Source organism: Arvicola amphibius, chromosome 7 (assembly GCF_903992535.2).
Source record: "Arvicola amphibius chromosome 7, mArvAmp1.2, whole genome shotgun sequence".
In the NCBI taxonomy this organism is placed as follows: domain Eukaryota; kingdom Metazoa; phylum Chordata; class Mammalia; order Rodentia; family Cricetidae; genus Arvicola; species Arvicola amphibius.
In genome coordinates, this window is record NC_052053.1 from 121941795 (window position 1) to 121958187 (window position 16393).

Sequence of the window (16393 nt, forward strand, 5' to 3'; positions counted from 1 at the left end):
GGAGAGCAATTTTCTGTACATTTGACATAAAAGGATAACTACCAAAAAATACTGAGCATTTGAAGACTTAAACTCAGAATTAAGAGGCAACTAAAATTATCAACATATCCTAATGTGACTGGATAAGCCATAAAAAGCAATTACAATGCTGAGTGTCATGTCTCATTAAAAACTGATTTTGTATGACAAATACTAAAAAACAGTAAGTTTAGCTTTCCTTTTTGAAAAAGTTGTAAATGTTTAATGTGTATAATACATTAGTGATTTTTAGACTATTCTTTATGGAATAACTGACATTTTCTTTTTCTTAAATTGTTTTTATTGAGCTATATTTTCCCCATTCCTCTTCTTTCCTCATCTTTCCCCTTCCACACTCTCCCTGCCCTACATGCACCCAATTTACAGAGATCTTGTCTTTTTCTCCTTCCTAAATGGAGTCATGTATGTCTTAGGGTCCTCTTTGTTGTTTAGGCTATGGACTGTAGGCTAGTTATCCTTTGCTTTATGTCTAATATTTGCTTTTAAGTGATTACATATTATATTTTCCTTTCTCAGGCGGGATACCTCACTCAGGATAAGTTCCACTCATTTGCTTGCAAATTTTAAGATGCCATTATTCTTTACCAACTGAGTAGTACTCCATTGTGCAAATGTACATTTTCTTTACCCATTCTTCAGCTGAGGGACATCTAGGTGGTTTCCAGGTTCTATTATGAATAACATGATATGAACACAGGTGAGAAAATGTCCTTATGGTATGATTGAACATTCTTTGGGAATATATCCAAAAGTGGTATTGCTGGGTCTTGAGGTAGATTGATTTCTAATTTTCTGAGAAAAGACCATACTGATTTCCAAAGCAGCTGTACAAGTTTGCACTCCCACCAGCAATGGAATATAAGTTGTTATCAATGTTTTTGATCTTGACCATTCTGAAAGGTTTAAGATGGTATCTCAGAGTTGTTTTGATTTACATTTCTCTGATGACTAAAGATGTTGAGCATTTCCTTAAGTGTCTTTCGGGTCATTTTTTGAGATTCCTCTGTTGAGAGGTCTCTGTTTAGATCTGTACCCCAGTTTTTAATTTTATTTGGTATTTTTGTGTCTAGTTTCTTGAGCTCTTTGTATATTCTGGAGATGAGTCCTCTGTCAGATGTGGGGTTGGTGAAGATCTTTTCCCATTCTATAGGCTGTTATATTGTCTTGTGGACTATGTCCTTTCATTTACAGTTTTGTTACTCAGTTTCAGGAGATCCCATTTATTGATTGTTGCTATCCGTGTCTGTGCTACTGTAGTTATATTTAGGAAGTGGTCTCCTGTGCCAATGCATTCAAGGATACTTCCCAATTTCTTTTCTATGAGGTTTAGTGTGGCTGGTTTTATGTTGAGGTTTTTGATCCATTTGGCCTTGAGTTTTGTGCATGGTAATACACATGGGTCTATTTTCACTTTCCCACATGCTGAGATCCAATTATGCCAGCACCATTTGTTAAAGATACTTTTTTTCCATTTTGCAATCTTAGCTTCTTTGTCAAAAGACAAGAACTCATATGTGTGGATTGATATCCGGGACTCTGAGTTGATTCCATTGGTCCACTTGTCTGTTTTTATGCTAATACCAAGTTGTTTTCATTATTGTAGCTCTGTAGTAGAGTTTGAAGACAAGGATGGTAATGCCTCCAGAAGTTCCTTTATTGTACAAATTGTTTTGGCTACCTGGGTTTTTTGTTTTTCCGTATGAAGTTTAATATTGTTCTTCCGAGGTCTGTGAAGAATTCTGCTGGGATTCTGATGGGTATTGCATTGAATCTGTAGATTGTTTTTGGTGAGATTGCCATTTTTACTATGTTGATTCTACTTATCTAAGAGCATGAAGGATTTTTCCATTTTCTGACATCTTCTTAGAATTCTTTCTTCAAAGATTTAAAGTTCTTATCATACAAGTCCTTGAATTGTTTGGTTACAGTTACCCCAAGGCATTTTGTTATTTGTGGCTATTGTAAACAGTGGATGTTCCTCAGTGGAAGGGGAATGAGAACAAAGTAGAATGACATATCTACATGAACTCAAATGTTTGACAAAAGAAAACAAGGTGTTACAAATACATATAATCTGATTATCAAGTATAAAATAGCAATTCTGCACAATTATATCAACTTATAAAGTAATCCCAAAAGGAAAAAAAAAACCTTTGTTTTTTATAATATTATAATAAGGTCAGCATAATGAAAGTTATTCGAGTTCACATAAATTTAAATTATGAAATTACAGTACAGATATATTAGCCTTTTGTTACTATAATAAAAGAGTCAAGGACATATAACTTTATAAGAAGTTTATTTTAGTGCGAACATCAGCTCTTATCTGCATCATTATACTATAAATATAATATTAACAGAAAAAAAAGTCAGCTGGAGGTGCCAATCTCGGGCTTTTATAACCTTCTCTCAAAAACTATCTTAATCACTTTAGTAAATGATCTTTGTAAATGATCTAAAGACTTCTCAGCATCTCTTAAAGGTCCAGACTACTTCTCAACACTGCCACACTAAGGGCCAAGATTCTAACATATAGAAGGCTGTTCAACACTATTACCACCAATGACCTGCAAAACATCTTCTAATACATGGTTCTTTGGAACCAACAATGATACTACTCTTTGAACTTTTACAAAGATTGTCTCCTCTTTTTAACTGTCTGTCTGTCTTAGGATTTCTATTGCTGTGAAGAGACTCCATGCCTCTGCAGCAACTCTTATAAAGGAAAATATTTAACTGAGGTGGCAGCTTACAGTTCAGATGTTCAGCCCATTATCATTATGGCAGGGAGTATGGCTATGTGCAAGTAGACATGGTGCTGGCTACATCTTGATCAGAAGGCAATAAGAAATGGTCTCAGTGTCACACTGAGCCAAAATAGATCTCAAAGCCCATCCCCATAGTGACATACTTACAATAAGACCATACTTAGTCTAAAAAGGCCACACGTCCTAATAGTGCCATTCCCCATGAGATTATGAGAGCCAACTACACTTGAACTACCACTCTATCATATCTATCTATATCTATCTATCTACCTACCTACCTATACCTACCTACCTATGTTTGTGTAGGGGTATGTGCACATATGTGAAAATGCCTACAGGGAAGAAAAGGGCACTGGATCCCCTGGAGCTGACATGAGTGCTAGGAACTGAACTTGGATCCTCTGCAAGAACAGCACTTGATCTTAATAAGCCATCTCTCCAGCTCCCGAAACATAGAACTTCAGAAGAAATATCTGTCTGTAATGCCACAAGGGCAATCATTTGGTTATAAAACATTAAGGATTAATTATGTACAGACAGTTTTAGAGACTAGGGACCACTATTTTCATGGAGAGTATATTCTAATGGATGGTGGGTAAAACAAACAAAAAGTAGCTTGTTAAATAACCAAGTATTATTTCAATCATGATTAGTGAATAACAGTATTTGACCATATTCTAACCCTTACTAAAACCAGAAGTCACCTTTCCTCATCAATTAGACAAATCAATACGTACACAAATACAGTGATAATTGTACTAAAGGGTAGGGCATCCATGAGCAAAACTAAGCATGATTATTTAGATAAGACATAGCTTTACCAGCATAAAAAATTATATCAGAAAAAGCACTACAAGCAAATAAGGCTAAACATGATGTAGCTTGTGTTTTTAATCTTTTCTTATAATTTTATTTCATTAAATCACTTGGATTCATTTAAAAGATATGCTCAATGGACAAGCATGTTGGCAAATGCCTTTAATCTTAGCACTCAAGAGTTAGAGGCAGCAGAATTTCTGTGTGAGTTGAAGACTGGTCTACACAGTTCCATAGCTACAAAGTAAGACCCTGTCTCAAAAACAGTAAATAAAATACACTCAAAGCACATTTTTTCAAGTGTATTTCCCAACTCTTGCTAGTCCAACTCTCATTTTTTTCAGTTTTAATGATCTATATTATAGCAAAAAAAAAGCAAACTTGTTTTTAGAACTGTGAAGATATCTATATATTCCTTAAACCACATAAAACAACATCAAGTTAGGACTGCTGAATAAATAGCAAATCACACACGTAATGAACTGTCATTTATAAATTTATAATTATGGCTTTAATTTAAAAGAAAATTATCCTTATGTAAAATAAGCAATCTAAATAGTATTAGGTTGAAAATATTTTTAAAAATCATAAATGCAATCTCTTAATATTATACTAATGAAGCAGTTATAAATTACAGAATTAGGTTAAGCTTAACATTTTAACTTTCAACATATTTATTATGTTCAAAAAGATCTTCAAAATCACTACTGATCAACAATAAATAAGTATCAGACTACCTTCAGGGTGACTAAGATGACACTAATAGGAACTATAAGGCTCAACTATGCTTTAACATATCACAAACATTCAACAAACTGTTACTGCAGCGAAAATGTAAGCATAAATCAAATCCCACATATTGATTCTTTTAGCCTACCTGTGTCTTCAATAAATTCCACACATTTTTCAACAAATAGTGGTATAGGCTTCTCCGCTGTAACCAGATCCTGAAGGGGCATCCCAAAGTAATTACTTTCCCAATTTCTACGTGTTGGTGGATTGAAGGTCTTAGTTTTCTTTTTCTGCTACAAGAAAACATATTTAAATTAAAACTATTAGTGTTTATCTTCTCCAGATTATTTCCAAGCAATGTACATAAATACTTTGGACCAAAAGAAGTATTTAAAAGTTACATCCAATCCAAATGCCCAGTACTGTTTGCCCTGATAAACTCTGCTAGATGCAAACTGAACAATGGAGACAAAAATGAACAGGAAAAAAAATAGCTGACTAGAAGAAAATGGTCTCTTTGGAAAATAAGACTAGATAAATAAGAGACTGGAAAAATTAAATAGCAAGAGATTAGAAAAAAAATAATTTTCAAAGCTAACACAAATGACTAACAGGAATAACTAATACCATCCTTGTTTTATATGTGGTCTGTCAATTTTATTTACCCATTGAGGTAAGTTGTGATTTTGTATAAACTTTTATTTGTAAGAACAAATTATGCTTGATTGAGTATAAACCATTAATGCTATCATTCTTCTCTCACCCTGCTTTAATTTTAACATAAATTTTCTTTTTCTTTTTTTTTTTTTTTGGTTTTTCGAGACAGGGTTTCTCTGTGGCTTTGGAGCCTGTCCTGGAACTAGCTCTTGTAGACCAGGCTGGCCTCGAACTCACAGAGATCCGTCTGCCTCTGCCTCCCGAGTGCTGGGATTAAAGGCGTGCGCCACCACCGCCCGGCTTAACATAAATTTTCTAAAGATACACAAAAACATCTTTAGAAAAATTAAACAAGAATTTTCAAAATCTAACATCAGAGAGAAAATGGATTCTTTCCTAGGAAGTAAACATATTAAAACCACATTAAACACTGTCTGAAATCTACTAACGAGGAGATACTAACTCAACCTTTCTGGATTAGATGTTATATCCATAGACAATCCTGTTGCAAACACCCAGTTGGGAATTTCTAAAATATGGGACGATAAAATCTTCAAACACGAAAAGAGAATGTTAGAGCATTTTTATTGACCTTAGATTCTTTCAGTCTAACTTCATGTACAAATTTTTTATTCTCCTTGGTATAAACAAAACAAATAAACAAAAATAAATAATATCACACACACACACATCCCGACAAAAAATCTATTCATCTAGTCGTACTAACATGAGTACTGTTGCTGACTTACACATAGGACAAAATATCATTTCTAGTCAGCAAAGGGGAGCAAGCAGCAGAAGAGTAAGCACAAACACCATCATCACCCCTAATGCCCAAAATCATCTCTCATTTTCCCAATTCTTGTGTTATTCTCTACACTGGACTTCTTGGATATTTCAGTCCTTTCACCCAGCAAACTGCCAGAGCTCATGAAATCCAACTTTCAAATTCTGTCACTAACGCTTCCTAGTAGGAAAGAGAATACCTAACTCTTGGTAAGTACAGACTAATTACCACAGGGTATTATAAGTGTTCTGATTCAAAAGTCTATAATCTTATTATCTAACTGACCATCACCCAAACAGAGTTCTGACAAGGAAGTAGCAGAAACTATACTTAAAAGCCAGATAGAGGTAAGTGGCTAAGTTCTTTTTTTCTTAGAAGGTCCTTTTCAAGCTACAAACTAGTAGCTGCATTACAATTTGAATGGAAAACTTAAATCTGAAGTAAAACTTTTTTTTGAGGGGGAACAGTTGTCTGTTTATAGAAATAACAGTTTCCAATCAAACTGCATCTTTGGTCAACAGCAATGCCTAGAATATAACAATATGAACAAAATGAAGAGGTAAAGAACTCGTAGTCTGTAACAGCGAAGAGTCATTGTTTTTTTTTAAGCGTAACATATCTGGTACTGAAGAGATGCTTCAGTGGTTAAGAGAATGTACTGCTCCTGAAGAGGACTGAGTTTGATTTCCAGCACCCATCCACAAGGATCTTATGTCGCTGGCTTCACGAGCACCTGTACATAAACGCACATGCCTATACATGCACAGGCACACAAACATATACACATACATAAAATCAAAAATAATTTTTAAAAGTAAACTGTCTAGCTAGTTCTGTGTAATAATCCTCTTCTACACTGTAAAGATTTGTCTCTCAAACTCTTACATGCACTCCAATTAGTCCCCCATCACACTCAACATGCTTCTAAATCCATTTTATAAAGTATAGATGATTGTTTGGCAACAGCTAGCTCTCATTTTCCTTGACTTCTCACCAGTCTTTAGTGAACTTCAGGGAGATCACCCTATCACCGCATGGCATTTTTTCAGCACATTCTGTAATAAGGATGAATGACTTGCCCCTCACCCCTGATTATCTTCTCCATCGAAACTCACTCTCTTGGTTATGCCATCTACATACTGAGAACTCAAATTCACCTTTCTCCTGAACGCTAAAGTAATGTACAATAACTTTACTCCAAAGTCTAAGGGAGACTTTTTTTTTTTTTTTTTTTTTTTTGGTTTTTCGAAACAGAGGTTCTCTGTAGCTTTGGAGCCTGTCCTGGTACTAGCTCTCGTAGACCAGGCTGGCTTCCAACTAACTGAGATACGCCTACCTCTGCCTCCCGAATGCTAGGATTAAAGGTGTGCACCACTACCACCTGGCTCTAAGAGAGACTTTTAAACATGTCCAAAATTCGATGTTTTTCATAAAATATATCTATATGTTACAAGATATTTGGTTACACTGTGTAAAGATTTGTTATTCTGGTTGGTTTAATAAAGAGCTGAATGGCCAATATCCAGGCACAGAAGATGGTGGGAAAAAGGGTATAGTCACGAGGAGACAGAGGAAGCATGGCATGTAAGGGATGAGGTAACAAAGCATAAGCCAGAAGGTAAATTAATAGAAATGAGCTAATTTAAGTTGTAAGAGCTAGTTAGAAACAAGCCTAAGCTATCAGCCGAGCTTTCATAATTAATATTAAGTCTCCACGTCACTATTTGGGAGCTGGCTTGCAGGACAGAGAAAGACTAGCTACATCTATACGTGTCAATGGTTGGCAATTCTATCATTTCAAGTTGCTCAAGCTAAAAATACTTAAGCCATCTGATGTGGAATCCTGTCCTCTGGGTATGGTATGGCCACTGCCATCTCTAAGTCATTATAACTGTGATTACCCATAGAAGACTTTTGTTAAAATTGGGCCTATGTGGAATATTCCTTTATACTATGTGAATATATGTTGCTATGATAATAAAACTGACTGGCCAATAGCTAGACAGGATAAGGTTAGGGGAAGAGCCAAACAGAGAATGCTGGGAAGAAGGGAAGTCACCAGCTAGATACAGAGAAAAGCAAAATGGACATGTCATACTGAAAAAGGTACCAAGCCATATGGCAAACTGTAGATAAAAATATGGGTTAACTGAAAATATATGAGTTAGCTAGCTGTCAACAAGCCTGAACACTTATAATTAATAATAAGCCTTTGTGTTGGTTATTTGGTAACTGGCTAGAAAGAAAAGTCTGCCTACAAGCCTACTAACATTCTCTTGTAGAAGGAGTGGACACATGAGGTGGGTCACAAGGCAGTCATACAAAGGATTTACTAATCATACAAGGTAGCTTATTCCACCCTGAGGATAAATAAGTGGTTAACATTTCTGGAGTGAAGGGAGATTCCAGTAAAGCCTGGGCTACTGCAAGTAACCTCACATACATGCTCCTGTAAGTAAGCACACTAAACTACAACAGGGTGGAACCATTTCTTTGTGCTACTCTCTGTGACTTATCAGGGATTTGTTTCATGTCTTCCCAGGAAAATTTATTCAACATAATCCTTAATCCCTGATCTCTCTTTTCCTCCCACACTTCAATTCCAACTGCAAAGCAAACATATAGATACACGTCTTTTTTTTTTTTTTTAAACTATCTTTGTTAACTCCTTGAGTTCACAAAGCTACCATTAGATCATGTATCTGGATTACTAAATGACTGCTTCTACTGGTATACCCTATAAATCTAAGCCATTCTCAAGAGAGTGACCATAACCCCTCAACTGATAGCCGGCAAGCCTTCGACATCACTTCATATTGACCTCATTTTCTACTATTTTCATTATTTATTCCCTCCAGCTACATGGCTTCTTTGACAGTTTAACATGGCAACAATGCTGTTGCACTAGTACTTTTGTACTGGTTGTTCCCTCTGTATCCTCAAGGAAGGCCACAGTAAAAGCCAAATATTGAAATCCTGCTGCAGTCTTCCGTAGCACCTTCCAACTACTAATCCCACACGCTATATAACTTACTCATATCTCAACACTATGTAACAGTCTTATCTTATTTCTCTTTCTTGTCTGGGGTGAGGATGTGGGAAGAGAAGACTTACCCTGCCATAATATACACGCTTTACCTAAGGGAGGGGATTTTCATCTATTTTGTCAATCTACACCCAAAGATCTGAAACACTGCTTGTGAAAAAGCTAGTACAAATGATCACATACGAACGCACACACACACACACACACACACACACACACAAATTAAGGTTTCTTCTAAGCTAATGAACTTAATCTGTACATAATAAATCCAGGTGAATCACTGAGATAGGGTCTTATCATGTTGAACTCAATAAATATTAAAGAATATTAAAGGCATCCAGGCAGAATAAATAAACTACCAACAGTGGAGATGGGGAGGAATATACAGCTAGCTTTAGAGTTCTCAAAACAACTCTAGAAAGATTCTGACAATAGTGTGCACAGGAAAAGTGCTATAAAAGAATTCTATAGTCACCTTATCAGGGTGGCTCATGCTTGTAAAACTCCACTTAGCAGTTAGCCTAAAAATGCTCCAAGTCCAAGGACAGCTTGGGTTAAAAGTGAGAACTTGACTCAATAAATCAATCTCCTTAAAAATTATAAACATTTAATGAAATATCAATAAAAGAACTTACCATAGTAGATTTTCTGTATTAACCTAAGAATGAACACCATGTATCATTAAACATTTTTTAAAAGCAACCAAAATCATGTTATTAAATAAAATACAGGGCTGCAGAGATGACTCAATGGTGCATTTGCCCATTGGAACCCAGGTAGAAAGCTGGACACAGTGGCATGCATCTGAAATCCTAGCACTTACACTATGAAATGGGTGTAGAGAGCACAACTGGCAGGAAGCTCACAGCCAGCTAGCCTGGAGCATGCAGAGTAGCAAAGACAAAAGGCCTCAACAAAGTTGGCAGGAACCGACTCTGGAAAGTTTTCCTCTGACTGCCACACACATGTGCTATAGCATTCACACTCACATACAAAAAATAAATATTAAAGACAAATAAAATATAACTGCTAATTTTTCAGGTAAAGCTGTAAAAAATTTGTTAAAAAAATAAAAAAAGCTTCAACCTACTCTAAAGGAGGAATATGGTAAGATATAAAAAACTATCATAGGGCCTAAGAAATGGCTCAGTGGGTAATAAATAGTTCTTGCCACCCAAGCTGAAGCTCATTCTCTGGGGTCCACATGGTAGAAGAAGAAAACTAGCTCTCGCAAGTTGTTCTCTGATTTCTATGTGTTCATGCCATGTACATGCCCATATGTAAACATATGAAAAAAATTAAACTGTTATAAAAACGTTTTTAAAAGGAGATAGCTGTCAGGCAGTGGTGGTGCACGCCTTTAAACCCAGCACTTGGGAGTCAGAAGCAGGCAGAACTCTGAGTTGGAGGTCAGCCTGGTCTACAGAGCTAGTTCCAGGACAGGCACCAAAGCTACACAGAGAAATCCATTTTTGAAATACCAAAAGAGATAACCCTAATACATGTGGTATAAATATACATATGAATATATTAGGTATACCATATATATGAATCTACACACTTATGGTAAGAGTATTAGAATATACTGGTGGCTGAGTTAAAAATAAACTGAAATGGGGCATAATTAAAGATAACTTAAAGATAAAAATAAGAAGCATGTATGTAGCTGGTTTGATTTTTTGTTTGCTCTGTTTTGGTTTTGCTAAAGACGCACACAATAGAAAACAAGAAAAAAAGTAAACTAAACAAAAATAAATATAAGTTAATAGAGAGCAAGAACAGTTATTTTAAGTCACACAGGCTGAGCACAAAAATAAATCTAACCATTTAAATAAAGAGAATTCAAAGACTTAAAATGATGGAGAACTGAACAAATAAAGTAGAGAAGAATTATATCTCAACATAATAAAGGCTAGACTCAATGAATGCACAATTAGTATCATAATGAACAGAGATTTCCTCTAAGATCAGAAAGAAACTAAAGGTGTTCACTATACTCTCCTTATTCAATACCCAAAGAGAAACTATGTGGAGTCAAACAAGCAGGAGAAAGCAACAAAAGACACACAAACAGGAACGGAAGTGAAACTCTTGTTTGCAGATAGACCATAAGAAGACTATTACAGCTGACAAAGTGAAGGGTAACAGCATTTAAGATAAATCAATGGCTTCTCTATACAATGATAACAAATCATGAAAATAATTCTACCACAATACATACAATAAAGATTAAATTAAATGTAACCAAGACAATGAAAAACATCTAAAATGAAAACACTAAGCACAAAAGAAAAAGAATTGAAGGTTCAAAAAGAAACAAAGATTTTACAAGTTTCTGTGCTGGATAAATTATTAAAATGGCCATACTACACAAAGGGACCTACATATTCAATAGCCTCTATCAAAATACCAATGACTTTTCTTCGCAGAACTAGAAAAATATCCTAAAATTCATATGGAAACAAAAAAAATCTCAAATAGTCAAGGTAACCGTGATCCAAACAAACAAACAAAACCAAAGCTGGAATAATAATAATAATAATAATAATAACAATAATAATAATATCTGATTTCAAGAGATACTATAGAACCACACACTGTAAATATGTATACTGGTCATTGGCATAAAAGAAACAGATGGAAAAGAAAGGAGATCCCAGAAACAAACATGCATTTCTACAACCAACTACTACGTTTCAATCAAAGTGTAACAAATACACACTGGAGAAAGGACAAGCTCTTCTGATTTCTTCAGAAGACTGAAATTTAACCCTGTCTCTGGACATGTACACAAAACCATTCAAGGGAGATTAAAGATACAAGTGTATTAAGTCTACAAACTATAATCAGTGTAAGAAAATATAGAGGAAATACTTTAAGCTACCAGTGTAGGCAATGGTTTTCCTAGAAAGGATCACAGAACAAAAAATAAAGGCTGACAAACAGGATTATATAAAATATTCTTTTACACAGTAAAGAAAACAATGAATACAGAGAAGAGACAACCTATAAAATGGGAGGATATATTTGCCAACTATTCATCTCATAGAGGGTTAATATCCAGTATATTAAGGAACTCAAACTTTCAAAAAACCAAGAGAAACCAACTAAAATGAGCAAATGATCTGAACAGGTATATCTCAAAAGAAGCCATACAAAGGCCAACAAATAATAAAAATTGTTAGTACCATTGCCTATCAGAGAAAGCAAATCAAAACCAGTATAATACCATCTCATAGGACTGGGGAGGTGGGACCTGAGTGCTGGCCCCTGGCACCAAAGTAAAAAGCTGATCATGGTACAAGCCTGCAATGCTAGCTCTAACCACCTGAGTTTAATCCCTGGCACCCAAGTCTTCTGACCTCCATTCATATGACCATACCCAAAACAATAAAATGGCTTTTTGGGTTTTTTTCCATTTGTTTGTTTGTTTCTTTGAGACAAGGTTTCTCTGTAGCTTTTGAGTCTGTCCTAGAACTAGCTCTTGTAGACCAGGCCTCGAACTCACAGAGATCCACCTGTCTCTGCCTCCCGAGTGCTGAAATTAAAGGCACGTGCCACCAATACCTAGCTCTAACTATAAAACGTTTTAAGAGTATAACTTTAAAAAAATTAAGTCCTTTATTAACAGGCACCTGTAGTTTTGCCTTTTAAAGCAACAGCGTGTGAGCAACCACATATGTGTGCTGGGTGGGTGCATTCATGGAAAGCACATGTGTAGGAATCAAAAGACAACTTGTAGGAGGTGGTTTTCTCCACCATCCAGGTTCCAAGTATCAAACTAACGTCATCTAGGGTTGGCAGCAAGCACCTGCTAAGCCATCTTGCTGGCTGCTGGTTTGTTTGTTTGTTTGTTGCAGGGGGGTTGCCAACACATTTTAAAAATGAAATTTAGGTCGGGCGGTGGTGGTGCACGCCTTTAATCCCAGCACTCGGGAGGCAGAGGCAGGCAGATCTCTGAGTTCGAGGCCAGCCTGGTCTACAAGAGCTAGTTCCAGGACAGGCTCTAGAAACTACAGGGAAACCCTGTCTCGAAAAACAATAAATAAATTTAAAAAATTAATTAATAATAAATAATTAATAAATAATAAATAAAATTTAAAAAAGAAATTTAAAAACAAAAATCTTAGGTATGGCCAGATATGAAGCAATTTGAAAATCATTAAAGGTATACTAGATAAAACTTTTGTTCTACTCAGAAAGAACAATGCATAAGAATTTAATTTTTGGCCAGTGGACATAAGCAACAACAGTTGTTTCACCTCCGATCTTTTATTTATATCTGCTGAACTTTCATTGGATGACACTGTTAAGAGATGGTAAACTGACAAGTGCCCAGCCTTAGCCTGTTCAGCCTCAGGCACAGATGATCTCAGAGGGAGGGAGGGAGGACCAGATGCTTTTGTTTCTTTGCAATCTTGTGGGCTAGAAAATTGTGTCAGTTACCAAGCTGTTGAGTACCAACACTGAAATGTTTGCTGATCTTAGGTTTTAATCTTGATTATCTCTTACTTTTTGCAGGTAGTCTTTGACAAACACCTAAGAAGTGGGGCCACGACTCCAATACCTTTTCCTGTTCTGCAGCTACCTTTCTGTTTTACACTGTCAAAATCCTCCATCGTTCCTCCCTAAGTAAACCTGAGATATTATTGTCTATACTCATAATGATCTCTACATGTACTGTTAAGAACCTTCCCCTACATTAAGATTGTTATTTGCTAGATCTGGACTTCTAGAGCATTTGTGCCTCCACTGTCCATTCTAGTAATTCTGCTGTCAACTGTATGGAGGCCTCTTAGGATATGAATAGAATTTTAATGCTACACTTTTTATTTTGATACATATTTAAAGTCCTGGACCAGTACTTCACCAAGCTCTATAACATGCACTGTCTCCACACTCCTTCCTCTTATAACACCAAATCTCAGTTTCTCCATTTCTTACACTGTAAATATGTAAATTTGTGACATATGTCAAGTCGGATGTCACAACTTCCTTGGTATCATTTTAGTATAATATCATATCTGTTTCTTACACCGAATCATTATACTGTTTTTCAAACCTTCCTTCTAGTTTTTGCCATTGCATCTTTTGCCAATGTGTTATTTCTTATCCCTTCCCTCTGTCTACTGATGACTTTGGTGCTGGGCTTGGTGTTGGAAGCAATGGAAAAAGTTGATTGGTTGCAGCCATTAAACAACCTGTACTTCTTCCAGGGTATAATCATAACCTGGGAAGCAAATAGCTCTCAGGACTTTCTGGAGTTTGTTCTCTGTTCCTGATTAGCTCTTCAAATTTCAACTCCTCTAAAACTTTACTGATAGTTTGCTGTTAACCAGAAGGGAGCCTCATCCATCAGTCAACACACACTTTCTACGTTGTATACAGAAATGGCGAGAAAAAGTGACAACTGTGTGCCATTTTTGATTTATTAACAATGAATTAGAGAGACAAGGGCTTACTCATGTGGAAAAAAGATCTCCCCAAAAGCAACAGAAATTATTAGACCCCTGAATGAACTATAGTTAATTTACGCCGCAATGACTGAATAGCTTTATATTTGCCTATCTCTTTTGATTGTCAATGGTGCCATTATTTGTGTGCATTGTGTTAGCAAATTTCAGTTTTTCATAGATGTTATACTTAATGGTATTAAGTAAAAAACTTACTATCTACATCTATTTTATGCATTCAAAACATACCATTTTAACTGTGTTTAAATGAAATCTTCCCCTCTTCCCAAAAATGTAATAAATCTCCTAGAATGCACCCTAATGTAGTGATACTTCATTTGTTTTCTAACAAATAAAGCTTGCCTGAAGATCACAGAGAAAAACAGCCCCACTGATCAGCCTTACAGACCAGGCAGTGCCGACACACACCTTTAATCCCACAATAGTTTGCCATGGAAACCAGGTGGAAGCGGTGCACACCTTTTCCCCATCCCTAGAGAGAAATACAGACAGGAGGAATAGAGGCATATAGGCAGAATAAAGAGGAATAGAGACAGGAAGAGACAGTTCTCAGATACAGTCTCATTCTGAGATTCCTAGAGGCAGGATCGCCATTTCAGACTGAGGTAGAGCCAGGGGCCGGCTGTTTTGCTTTTCTGACCTTCAGGGCAACACCTTATATATAGCTTCTCTTACCATTCTACTAAAATGTTACACAAAAGCCACTTTTCATCCTTAAGCTCTCCCTGACATTCTTTCCTAAACTTCTGCCCTAAGTACCTGCTCTCTGACTTCCACATAGGTCCCTTTCCCTTTCTGTACCACTGCTCACACTATTACTCCACATCAGTCTGAACACTTCTCTCCTCTAGCTGTTCCACAGCGGTGAATAATCTACTCCCAGTTCTAAATCCTTCTCTTAGTACCAGAATTCATAAATCTAACTTGAGATTGACTGTGTCCACTTGAATGTTAACAGATACTTTAAATACAACATAAAAGGTGGGAATAATTGTCTCTGAGTAAAATCATCCAGTTGCCCAAACCACAAAAGCCAGAGTCAATCCTGATTTCCCTTCACTGTTCCTAATGAACAAATCAAAAGCATAAAAGTACCATTTCCAGAATAGTATTTAGAATCTGGTCTTCTCTCTTCAGAATGCGTACTGGACAATAACACAAAATGGATATTAAGTTAAGCACTAACAGAAAAAAAACTTTAGGTGGTAACCCAAGGGCTCTCTACTACAAAGGTTTTTGTTAGTAAATGCACAAAGTACTGTCAGTTTATTAGTTTCAGCTAACTGAAACTTTAAGATTTACTTTTGTTTTAAGTGCATAAGTGTTTTCCCTGCATGTGTGTCTATGCATCATGCCTGTGAGCTGTATGTGGAGACAAGAATAGGATGTAGATTCCCTGAAACTAGTAGTTGTCAGTTGTTACCTGCCACGCTGGGAACCAAACCCAACTCTTCTCCAACAGGAACAAGTATTTTAACTACTGAGCCATCTCTCTAGCACCATTCCCCGCAAATCATTTTACTTACATAATTACTGATTCTTTTGAAACAGCTATTTCTAATTTAAAGGTTCCCATCTGAATCATACCAAAGAATTTCTTGTAAAGATACAGGCCAACCCTAAATGAATTCATTTGGACACAAAAGCATATAAAAACTGAACAATTTTCCTGTGTGTCATTCCAGATTACTATGAAGGACAGGAAAATTGAGGAATTTAATACCCTCAAGAAACGTCCAATCTATCATGGAGAAAAAGAAGGAAAAAAACCCCACACTTTACTACCAGTTACTTAACAGTACATACAAAGTAGTTTACTGAATGTGAAAATGACTGGACGTGAGGCTTAAATCCAGAATCCAAAAGGCAGAATTTTACACACAGGATAGGAGGTCAGAAAGAATTCAGAAATGTAAGGAACTAGTCTCTAAGCCGTTTTGCCCCTAAATATCTGACTGCCTATTATATTAAGGTCAAGGGCCAAGAAATTAGAAACTGCCATTTACTGCATATTGCTAAAATGATGTGCCCACTCTTAATCTTCACATCAGCACTAACAGAATTACTGTATGGT

General features: G+C 36.1%; 1 protein-coding gene across 1 annotated transcript in view; it reads right to left on the reverse strand.

Moving 5' to 3' along the window:
* Arhgap5 (Rho GTPase activating protein 5) overlaps positions 1 to 16393 on the reverse strand; it is a 59817-nt gene that overhangs the window by 14889 nt on the left and 28535 nt on the right. Inside the window, 1 exon segment of the mRNA XM_042055441.1 lies at positions 4501 to 4648. Coding sequence (XP_041911375.1) covers positions 4501 to 4648 — 148 coding nt within the window.